Source organism: Denticeps clupeoides, chromosome 1, assembly GCF_900700375.1.
Source record: "Denticeps clupeoides chromosome 1, fDenClu1.1, whole genome shotgun sequence".
Taxonomy (NCBI): Eukaryota; Metazoa; Chordata; class Actinopteri; order Clupeiformes; family Denticipitidae; genus Denticeps; species Denticeps clupeoides.
Genome location: NC_041707.1, coordinates 19,169,816 through 19,182,084, shown reverse-complemented (window position 1 = coordinate 19,182,084; position 12,269 = coordinate 19,169,816). Strand labels below are relative to the sequence as shown.

General features: G+C 41.2%; 1 protein-coding gene across 5 annotated transcripts in view; it reads left to right on the top strand.

Annotated features, from left to right (window-relative positions):
* The window catches only part of sorcs2 (sortilin-related VPS10 domain containing receptor 2), a 191,866-nt gene that overhangs the window by 147,101 nt on the left and 32,496 nt on the right, over positions 1–12,269 (top strand). For 4 of the 5 annotated variants that reach the window (XM_029001653.1, XM_029001634.1, XM_029001644.1 and 1 more), the window contains exons 4-6: positions 8,733–8,897; positions 10,150–10,223; positions 10,967–11,031. The exons of the other annotated variant lie outside the window; for it this stretch is intronic. In XM_029001653.1, the coding sequence (XP_028857486.1) occupies positions 8,733–8,897; positions 10,150–10,223; positions 10,967–11,031 (304 nt within the window). The remainder of the gene's footprint in view (positions 1–8,732; positions 8,898–10,149; positions 10,224–10,966; positions 11,032–12,269) is intronic. 5 annotated transcript variants of the gene reach the window in all.

Below are 12,269 nucleotides of genomic sequence, written 5' to 3'. Positions count from 1 at the left end.
ACAAAAGGACCAGTGCAAATAAAACGCACGACACAATGCAAACAATGGCAGACAAAACAGGTACAATCAGCGTCATACAAAAGATCTTCCAGCGCGCACACACACACACTCTTACAAACCAATGTGTATTACAAACACGGCATTATAGCATTTCACACGGGAGACCTTGGCAGGTGTAGACTGCCAGGAGAATTGATTTTAGTTGTGCCTGTCTGTTCCACAGTTTGCATTGCTCTTTCTGTGAGGAACACACAAAGCAATGTCATACACAACCATTCAAAAGTTTAGGGTCACTTAGACCTTTTTTCGTCAAAGAGTCGTCCATACGTAGCAATCACAACTTGATTATCTAATTTGATTAGATAATCATGGAGGCAGTTCCTGCCTCTTTGCTACAGGGACGCTTCCAACATGCTTCTCGGTCAAGCTGGGCCAAGCTCAGTGGGACAGTAAAACAGATGCTTCATTCCCTGCGTAATTGGAGGTGTGCTTTGGGCCATCGTCCTTTTGCAGGACAATCAAATGCTGTGATATAGCTTTACTTCTTCACGGCCCTTTTTATGCTGTACAGGTCACCTACTTTATCTCCACCACAGCATCCCCAGAGCATCACACTGCCATGCTGCAATCCATGCTGCACTGAACCATTTTTTCTTTGTTTGCTCTGCGTCTCACAAATGTTCTTAGTGATCCCAATTTGAATTCCTGTGTGAAGCTTCTATTTCTCAAGAATAGACTGATGGGTTTTAGGAGAAAGCTCTAGCCATGGACTGGAACATCTCAGGTTGATAAAATATGACTCGCCATCAGGGCTGTTGGACTCGCCAATTTTAGGTTGTACAAAGTAGACATTAGGTTGTATCTGTAGACCACATGAAGATGAGTTGATTTTTATTTAAGGAATCTTAATGTAATCTTTAACAGAAAAATTAACATTTTTAGTGCATAACCTAAACATCTCTCGGGAGGATGAGATTTTTTCAACAAAGCCAAGCTTTCCATTTCTCCCATAAAATTCAAACTATTTGTGACCTTGATCTCTTGTTCTCTTGAGCCTTGATCTCTTTACAAGGCCTCTAGTCTAGTAAATCATCTCTTGGGATATTTTGGGGGAAAATAAAATGATACAAAAAATAAATAGGTGGAGATCTGGATTCTAGAGAGCATTTTTTGTAATCTCATGTTATTTCTATTTCTTTTTTATTTTATGCACATTACTTACTGCCTAAAAAATGAAATGCTTCTAAAAAGGCTATTATATACAGAAATCTATTCAAAAAGCAGTTCCTTTAGCAAGGCCTGGTTTGGTTAGATGTAGGATCCTTTTGGCCCCTTTTGCCTGGGGCCCCCAAGTACGTTAAAATGGCCCAGGTTGCTGGTATGATTTGACAGAATTTGTTAGTGATTAGCCTCTGTGCGATGTAATTGACAGCAGCGATTTGGCAGCTGGCTAAATTAATTTGCCATGCTTCTCCATCCAAGCTCTCAATTAAAGTAATATTAAAACAAATGAACCCAGTCCTTCCCCTCCTTATCCTACAGGGGGATGTACTGGTGGTCTGGATGTGAGACACACCACATTAAGTGTTTATTTGCTTATCTGCTAGTGCTTTGAGGGGATATCAGCCCAATGTTGGAAGCCAAATCATGACAAACAAGTGGTGAGCAAACTACAAACACTGTAAATGGTGAGCTCATGAGATATAAATATGTTGTTGGTAGGGTAGGGTAGGATGGTAGTAGCCTAGTGGGTAACACACTCGCCTATGAACCAGAAGACCCAGGTTCAAATCCCACTTACAACCATTGTGTCCCTGAGCAAGACACTTAACCCTAAATTGCTGCAGGGGGGGACTGTCCCTGTAACTACTGATTGTAAGTCGCTCTGGATAAGGGCCTCTGATAAATGCTTTAATGTAAATGTTCTGTCAAAAATGGCACAGGATAACATGCGTCCACAGTGGCTGGGATTGTATATCAAATAAATATAACACCTATTTATTTTATTTATATAAAGGCTAGTGTTAGATTATACTAAATGGCTGAAGGGTATGAAACGACAAGACAAAAATCATATAGTGATAAACAGTAAAGTTACTTTAGAAATCAACATTTTGTGCTGTTCATAAGGCATTTGGTGCAACCAGGCAGTTTAATGAAAGAGAAAGAAACAGAGAAATTCATTTTAACCACAAAGAAGCAGAAGTCTCCCTGATTTTTGCATCTCTACAAAACATCATATCACTAATCTGCAATTAAGTTTATTATGTGACTTTAAAAGCTTGGTTGATTAGCCATCCTTCATGAAATGCAGCAATTTAAGCACCACTTTACAGCTAAGTCACATATTTGTCAGAGAAAACGTTATTCTTTCAGTATTTCAGGGCTGTGAATCTTGTCATAAATCATAAAGCAGTGCAGGGGTGGACAAGATTTCCCCCTGCTGCTTATTAATGACAGCAACATGAATGATTGACATCTGATTTTTCATAGGCATTATGCTGTTTAAATATATACGGCTGTATTAAATATGTACTTAACAGCATGCACCATGTCAGGTAGAGTCTGTCTGTCTGTATTTTGTAATAGAATTCAGTTGCTTTGCAGTTCTAGGTTTGCATTTATTGACTATATAGCTATGATTCTGAATGTGGTGTGGCCAATTAGAACTGACTGCTTTATGAGATGTGTTTCACACACTGCAGTGAGAGAAGATTTAAAGTTTTTTACATTTATTTGATTTATTTGTGTATTTGTGGAAGTTCAAATGTAAATCTAAATGTATATTTTACAAAATATGAATCAAATTAGTATTGTTGCAGGTTGTGTATGCGTTCTTGGATTAATATCTTGGAAAGGAAATTTAAAACTGGAAGTAATGTATACAAAGTAAGTAATATTTTATACCTTAAATCCTTTAAACACGTTCTCATTAAAAATGGGACAAAAAGAAATTTGCAATTGAGAACTATTGCTGATCACCAAATATCGTTTAGGATACTCGGTACTTGTTACATATAGATACAGTTACACATTTATAAAGTTTATTTTAATGTTTATGCTCTATATATAACCAAATAAATAAATAAAATTTGAATTTGAATTTGAAATTTGAATTTGAATTCTTTAACATATAAAACGTGTTTTTCTGTAAAATCATTGCATGTTCTTCTTGAGTTTCACAAATAGATGGCTATAAACCAGAAACAAGAAAAACAAAGTAAAACATTCAAGGGAAATTGACCAAAACAAGTCTTATGATGTGATTTACTTAGATGTCCAGGAAGTCAGCAGCATAGTACCACACAAACAATGCTGGACTTGGTAGGTTTAAATTGCAGATGGTGAGAGGATGATGTATGAGACATTAGCCGAAGAGATGATACTGATGATTTCAACAGTGTTAATCCACACACAGAAGCACACAACCACAACCACAGTTTTACCACATGGCACTTTTTCTGTTTATGCTGGAATGTGGACCTGTTTGGAGTTGCTACGAACACCACCTTTCTCTTTCTGTCACAGACCCTGAATTACTAAAGCCTTTCCCCCCGATTCATACCAAATTTGTGTGCGTGTGTGTGCGCGTGCGTGTGCTTGCATACTTGCCTAGAGGAAAATGTTTGTGACAGGCACAAGCCCTGATGGCTGTCTTTTTTCTCAGTCTGACCTCAACAAATTGCAAGTGTGAGTGGTGCTTTTGGTGAAGGTGTGTAAAGTTGCAGACACACACAAGCACATCAGCACATTTTGTACCATATACACACACGCACACACGCACACACACACACACACACACACACACACACACGCGCGGTCACACCTAAAATATACTGACTTGTAAATCACTGGTGAAAGTTAATTTAACTGTACAGAGTCATGTCTGTGCTTAGACCACTGGTATTTTGTGTGCTGTGTGTATGTGTGTGTGTGTGTGTGTGTGTGTGTGCTCCAGTCAGCCGGAGATCTACCCTTAGTCCTGCATTAGTCCTAGAACATAGTAATTCATGGATTGTGGTGCTTTTCTTAACTTTTCAGCGGACACTGTGATGAAATGACCCTCATCTAATGGCCATTAAAAGCCCTCTTGGCAGAAGGTGAAAAGTTGAATTTTGCTGAAACTGGGGCAGAGAGAATGGCACTGGCAAAGAAGAACTCTCTCCCGCGCTCTGACTGAACTCTGTGTTGAACTGTGTTGCGCTGATGGAGTGGAGCCAAAATGATTTTCAGATCCATCTATTTTCTGCACGCGCTACAGATGCACCTGCCTTTTTTCACGCTGCTGGAGCCCAAACGCACGTTCGGCTGTTAGAGCAGCAGGAGACGGCCCTTACTGTCTCGTACTTGAAAGGATGTATATATTTTTTGTTGCTGTAATACATGCGCGCACATGCTTGCTTTCTTGCCTGAAAGACAACTGTTGTCTGTGTGCCACGCTCACAAAGGGTGTTCCTTACAGAGCGCTTCTTTTTGCGGTAGCTATTGATCACCACATGACATCAAATAAGCACCTGATGTGACTAGACAACTTGTGGAATGTGGGGCTGCTGAACAGATTGCTGAACGATTCAGCGGTTATGTGCTCTAGAACGTCACCAGGCCAGATAATGCATTCATTCATGTAACTTCAAAGATTTTTCAGAGGGAGATTTGTTTTCAGACAGGACATGGGTTGGTGATCAGCGTCCAACTTGAATGTGATAACACACAAATGCAGAGAATATGTTTTCAAATGCATCTACTATATACTATTGTATGTACTATAGGAAAAAAAAAACTCTGAAATGTCTGTACAATAAATAAATGTTGTCTAAGGGCAGGTGTTAGTTCAATGGTGGCCTACCAATGGTGGGGCAGTGGTGGCCTAGCGGTTAAAGAAGCGGCCCCGTAATCAGAAGGTTGCTGGTTTGAATCCCGATCCGCCAAGGTGCCACTGAGGTGCCACTGAGCAAAGCACCGTCCCCACACACAAATTTCACTGTGTGCATCGTGTGCTGTGCTACTGTGTATCACATGTGACAATCACTTCACTTTAATTTACAATGAGTTGTACAGGGATAGTGTAGACGTGTTTGTATATGAAACCTGCTAATTTCATGCTGTCTGTACACACAGCATCAGGAAGGTGATAGGTACGTCCTACAGAAACTCAAGGTGTTTCATGGTTCAGCACCATTGTATCATGTAGACTTCCTTTATCACCAGTGAACTGACAATTTTCATATGTAATTACGCGCAAAGCGTAATTTGTTGTAACTCTGTGTGGGTACCCTGGTTTCTGAGTAGAAGAATCCAGAAACCACAGGCGACCGGTTTCACATTAATCATGACAGGCAGATTGATGGCCCCCCATTACTGCTTACAAAAATGTAAAAAGTCATATTCTGTCATGCCTAATACCTTGACCTTCATCAGCCCACATCACCATTGAAGTCAGGACACAGGACAATAGGCTTTCTGTAGGTCTTTTTGTGTTTTTAATGTTGAAAGGTTTTGTAGAACTCCTTGTTTTTTTTCTTCTTATTCATTTCACATGGACTCGACTGGGACCTTTTCCCAATTTCTCTTGGGGTCCTCAGCTTGGGGATTTAAATCCTAAAATTCACCCTTGCAAGTTGCTTGGCCTTTGACCAAGATACTCTACGCAACAGCACCACCTACAGGCACTGAGTAGAACTGAATAGAATCGTCAAGTAACCTGACAGTACTAATTACAGTTGTTGTTAGGGGCTATGTAATTCAGAAGTACGGCCTTCATGGGACTGGGTTGAAACTGATGTTGGGTCAGTAAATCAAGTCTGCTTTTTCATGGGTGGCATTTTAATGGCATTTAAGTGTAAGAGCAGGGCCTCTCGGGTGTTTTTTTTACTGAGTGGAGACGGAGTGAAAAGCCATTTGCAGCGTTAAATACTCTAATGGGATTTTGAGATCTTGTTTTTAGACAGCTCTGTCTGTCCCCTAATCGATTGGTATTTTATTTAGTTATGTTTCATGAGACGGAGAGAGAGAGAGAGGAGGGGGCATGATTAGTATTCTTGACGTTTGCCTCTCTGTCGGAGCCTCTCTATTTAACCAGCCCATTGCTGCTCACACACATCCGCAAGCCTAATTATTTCCCCGGCCTGTTCAGGCTTTGTCCTCTCTGCCGGCTGGGGCACAACCCAGAGAATAGTGGCAGCCAACATTTGGACAGCTCTATGGCCCCTGAGTGAAAGCATGGGCAGAGGAGCTCTAATTGACCAAGCCCTTCTGTTTGGGCTCAGTAGGCTGTGGTCACCAAAACAGTTTTTTTTTTCAATAACGTCCTCACAGTAGGCTAATAATTCATTATAAAAAGGTTACTCCTGGCTGTAAAATCTGATTCAGGGTTTATTGTGATTGGAAACAAAATGTGCTACATAGACACTGCTGCCAGTCTACATAAATGAACAAAACATGAATTAGTGACATTAGAATTAGTTAGAACCTTCAGAATGAACATTTGACAGTACAATGTGCAACACCAGAAGACAGGATCCAATTATCCTACTCTGGGCTCTTCTCAGACACATGACACGTATGCAAAATAGGAAAGTAATGTATGAATTTATGGTGTTAAACACAAGCTTACTGGCAAGTTTTTCGTACAAAAATGTAGCTCTGTGGGGCAGTGGTGGCCTAGTGGTTAAGGAAGCGGCCCCGTAATCAGAAGGTTGCTGGTTCGAATCCCGATCTGCCAAGGTACCACTGAGGTGCCACTGAGCAAAGCACCGTCCCCACACACTGCTCCCCGGGCGCCTGTCATGGCTGCCCACTGCTCACTCAGGGTGATGGGTTAAATGCAGAGGACAAATTTCACTGTGTGCACTGTGTGCTGTGCTGCTGTGTATCACGTGTGACAATCACTTCACTTTCACTTTCAGTAGCTGGTGATTTTCGTTGAATCCCCTGTGAATTTTTTCTTGTACATTTTTACCCCCTCAGTGGAAGAAATGGAAATCCAACAGATGAAACCCACTATGTATGACAATTAATAGACTCCTGAATTGGGGATTACTAACTTCTGCTTCTAGTTATCATCTAACCTTCAAACTCTAAGTCTGAGTGACTGTCGGATGATGCACTGTTGCACAATCCCTTTAATGGTGGGTCTGAGGCCTTTACCATTCTTAATAACCTAAGGCAACTTCAGTTGCTCATGGCATAAAGTACTTTTTGGATCGTCTTAAATGGTGTTCATATAGGGTGAGGGTCTTCATCTAATCAGTTGATCTTTTGAAAGACACACTTGCCATGACAAATTTGACTTCTGCTGATAATTATTTATTGATTATTAGTGTCTTCAATTATGCAGTTATCATAACAAATTCACCCCTATAAGGCATGGGTGAAGCTTGTTCACCCCAGTGGTGGGTAAGGAAACGGACCTGTAATCGGAAGGTTGCTGCTTCAAATCCCAAGCTGCCAAGGTGCCAGTGATGTACCACTGAGTAAAGCACCGTCCCCTCACACTGCTCCCCGGGCGCCTTTCTTGCACATTTCAATGTTTGCACTGCTTGCTGTGCTTCACAATGACAACCACTTCACTTTGTAAAAAACAAACAATGAGACTCCTATGGCTGTGTAATTTTATAAATGTATTAACATGATGCAAAGCAGAAGTGCAATCCATTTCTACAAGGCTCTGTGTCAGCAAAATAGGTGGAGATGAGGAATACCTTATTGGATTTCTTTAAATGTTGGACCACAAGTGTCGTTTATCATGGTGGCAGCCCAAAGTGACTGCGCTCCTGTCCTGCGCACGCTGGTGATTAGCAGCATACCCAGCCGGCGTGTCCCAGACTTAATGTGTTAATTTAATGGTCTATAAAACGCTAAATGAATAATCAATACAGTGCTGCGACAGTGCCCCCCTGGTTAAATGTAATGCAGGGTGCAGGCTTTGGTGCAGGAGATTGATTAGTGAGGTGCTTCGTGTAGGAATTAAAGGGACGTTCCTCCCACCCTGCCAACATTAACCACTCCTTAGAGGAGCTGCCTCTGGCAAACGTGAGGACAATAGTCTACTTCAGTAGTGGTGTAACAATACCAAGGAAAGCAAGGCTTGGTTTAAGTCTGACACCTTTTTTTGTGGATGCGACAATCGTTCCTTTTACAGTACTGTGCAGAAGTGGAACTAAATATTTCTCATCTCATTCACCAACTCAGAAAGTGTAAACCACACAAATAATAATTACTAAAACGTAAACGTGACAATCATTTCAGTTGATATCAGAAAAACTGTCAATATCTTGATATCTGGGGGATGAGGTGATTCTCTCTTTCCGGTTTGACTGGTGACTTTTGGACAGTACAGTATATACTGTATCACTGCAAAAATATCTCCAAACAGATTAATTAACTGTCTTAAATTACCAACTTAACAGAAAGGGGTGTTAATTGTTAGTGTTAATTGTGAATTCACCAGTAAGTGTAGTAGTGAATTCGATAGGTCTGTGTATTGAGATTTGTGAATTGCAATTCTGATATCAGCCCTAGTCATCAAGGTGGGTACTGTGAACAAATATGTAATACGTAATGCTAACCTGTTGCTAAATAAGAGGTTTTGGGTTTGGTTTTGACATTAGAGCTGCTCCTGGAATCATATCTGACACTGTCTTGATAACGGTGGATTTGAACACACATTGAATTGCAAATGTGGCTACAGGGATTTTGTGAATCAGACAAATTGTCGCTTTTCTGAATCATAGGTGATCCTCGTCAGCTCCACCATAAACGAGCATGACCAGATGCTATTCATCAGCACAGACGAAGGGTCCTCCTTCCAGAGGCAGTCTCTGGCATTCACCGTTGAGACCCTGCTCTTCCATCCCAAGGAGGAGGACAAGCTGCTGGCCTACAGCAAGGAGGCCAAGGTGTGTTAAAAAGAACTCACTAATAAGCATGATTGACTGCTGCTGTTATAACTGCTATGATAACAATTTTACATTAGACTCTTTGTCATGCATGAAAGTGTCATGATAAAGCCTCTGCAGCCTCGGTTGCTTTATTACTCCACCCTGTCCAGTATTATAGCACAGTATATGACAACATTAAGTAAATTAATTTAAAACCCTGATTCAGAACCTGGCTAACTAGTTCCATTGTAATAAATATATATTTTTAAAAAATGGTGATTCATCTGGCAGCGTCTGGCAGCTCCCACTCAGCCCTTGAGTAGCTGTGGGCTGGTTGGAGCTGTGCATATGGACAGGTTAATTATCAGCAACGTGAGGACTGTCTTTCTGGCCTGTCTGTCTCTGTCCAGAACCGCAGTGGTGTGAGAGTGTGGAGGTGTAAGTGTATTGATGGCTGCTGCCTGCCTTAGTCATTTTGCTCCAAATCTGTCATTAATAACAATGTATGCGTGAGTGTGTTTAAGGGGTTCTGGGGGATACGGGGGGAATTTGTTAGCAATTGTTTTTAAGTGATGAAATATATTCCACCCTCTATAATTTAGTTTGGTTGCTTAGGAAGATCAATGGCTATTCATTATGTGGAAAATCAATGTTGCGTGGGTGTGCATATGCACAAAAGACACACACATGCACAATCAGGTAAAAAGGAACAGATGAAGCAGGAAATTTAATGGTTTGACCCGTAAGACCAGAGTGTCTCCAGGTTTAATCACACCCATGGTCAGCAGTTATTGTACTTAATAGAGCATTGAAGTCCCACTGAAACCACACACACGTAAAATGTATATGCATGAGTACTGGATATTGATGACATGATGAAATATCATTACTGGTGTGGGGGTCTATGAAAGAAATGTATAAATATATCTGTGTAATTGTAAAAATCTCCTTACACATTCTCAGTCTCCAGCGTAAGACAGTTTATTCTCTAAATACTAATACTGGATCAGTACTCAGCATCATCCAATATCCAAACATCAGGTATGGATATCGTATTGGTACATTCTTCTCGATCTCAAAACATCTCTGTCTGTAATATTTACATCCTGATATCAGCCTATATCCAAAGCTAACAAGTGCTCAACCTGACCCTAGATTTTCTATGGTGATTGGCTATGTACAGAAAATGCAGATCATTTTTGTCCTTTTTCTCAGGTTTGTATAAGACATTAATAATGGAATAACTTTCAAACTTTCATTTTGCTCTCAGCTCTATGTGTCCACTGATTTGGGGCGAAAGTGGACGTTACTACAGGAGAGGGTCTCCAAAGACCATGTTTTCTGGTACGTTTTTTCAATCTGTCAAAAATTAAAAATTCTGTAGGGACTCACTTAGGAATGCTGTACTCCTGGTTAAATGGCTAAAAAAAGTTCTGGAAGCTGGTGGAGGCACAGCAGGGTGTTGTGAGTGGACCCCCCCCCCCCCCCCTTCCCTTCTTAACCCAGCTAATTACGCTATTAATCTCATATAAACTCTCTGCGGTTATCACATTAAAGAGAGAGCTGAAGGATAAGGCTGTTTGTGTGTACATACATGTCTGAATCAGAATCCTGTCTATTGGCCAAGTAAACAAGGTTCCAGCCATCTCACAACAAAACAAGCAAACAAAAAACAATACAATACAATGTAAAAAACGATTGCAACCAATTCCAGACACACAACGCACAAATACACTTTGTCTACATTTTTAGATTATCAACAATACAACACAATATTTATAAAGTGCAATAAACCATAATGTGGAATGGAATGTTTGAGAATGTTGGAGATTAGATCAAAGCAATATTGTTTGTGGAGCAGGGTGTAATAACAGTCAAAACACCAACTTTAATGTCTCACCTCTGCAATGTCTCACCTCTCTCTCCTCACAAACACACACATGTTCAGTCCATACTAATCTACAACTGGTTAATTTAGTTTTAGATCTTATTGTTGACCGCTCACTAGATTAGTCTTACCAAGGACAACTCTTAACACACCTTGCTTGTCTGCCAATGTGTGTGTTCAACTCTCTGCTCTGTTACAGGTCGGTCTCTGGGGTCGATGTGGATCCTGACCTGGTTCATATGGAGATGCAGGACACAAGTGGAGGTACGGCACTGTGTGCGTGTGTGTCCGTGTGTATGTGTGTGTATTTATATTTTTACCAAGCCCAGTCCTGTCTGTGAAATAGGATTATTATATCAGTACATACACAGCAGGTCCCCGTTCCCCCTACCAGAGCTCTGTGTGTGTGTGTGTGTGTGTGTGTGTGAGTGTGTATACACATGTGCCTCAACTACAGTCATTACCCATAATCCTTCAGTTTAGTAAGAATGAGAGCAAAAAAGCAAATAAGTGATTAAAAAGAAAAAAAGAACACTCACAGAGGACAAGTAGAGGAGAACAGATGTAGAACACACACACACATGTGGTAGTGTTATTTAATTCAGTTTGACAGAGTGTCCCCTGGGTGAGAGACTGCACACACACACACACTCACACATTGAGGACCCAGCATACGGAACAGGGGCTGTTAGTCAACCGAAGACTGACCAGCAGACAGAGGCAGCATCTGTTTCTTTCTGTGTGTGTGTGTGCGTGTGTGAGTGTGAGAGTGAGTTTGTGATTAAGTCAGGGGGCAGATGTCTCAGTTGTAAAATAGTTGCTGGGTTTTTTTTCTCTCGCTGCCTCTTTCTGGTGAAGCATTCAGACACAATCTGTTCCCTCCTCCCCGTCACACTCCACCCTGTCAAGGTTAAGTGCTGAGACCTGTTCCACGGCGCAGCCTGGGACTCGGGTCCCAGGGACCCTAGCCAGGCCTGAGGCTCATGACTGAGGCATCTGCTCTTCCCGGCCTTGGGCGATGGATAAATGGATGAAGCGGAGGGGAGAGCTGGAGGACAGGGAGTTCAGGGAGGGGAACACAGTTTAGGTTGAAATAGCGTGCAACTGTTGCTCCAGCACAGATTTGTGTGAAAACTAAACAGTTTTGGTTGCTGAAACGAATAAAATCTCTGTCACATTGGAGTTTTATATCTGTGAGTGAATTTTCTGTATAATCCATACATAAATGTGTGTAATCTATACGTCAAATTGTGTTTTTAAAACATGTAAATTAGGCTTGTTGTGTGTGTGTGTGTGTTTGTGTGCGGCTGTGATAATTGAAAAGCTCCACCAAATCTAATAGTCTTTTAATGAGCTCATCCGTCTGCTGCTTTGATTAAGCATCTCTGCGTCTCTGTAAATGAAGCTGTCTGGTGCTCCGCCCGACTCACAATCACAGACAGTCCAGCCAGGACCACAGGCTGGATGCAGATAAGATGGATCATGAAGTGACGCTGCAAACT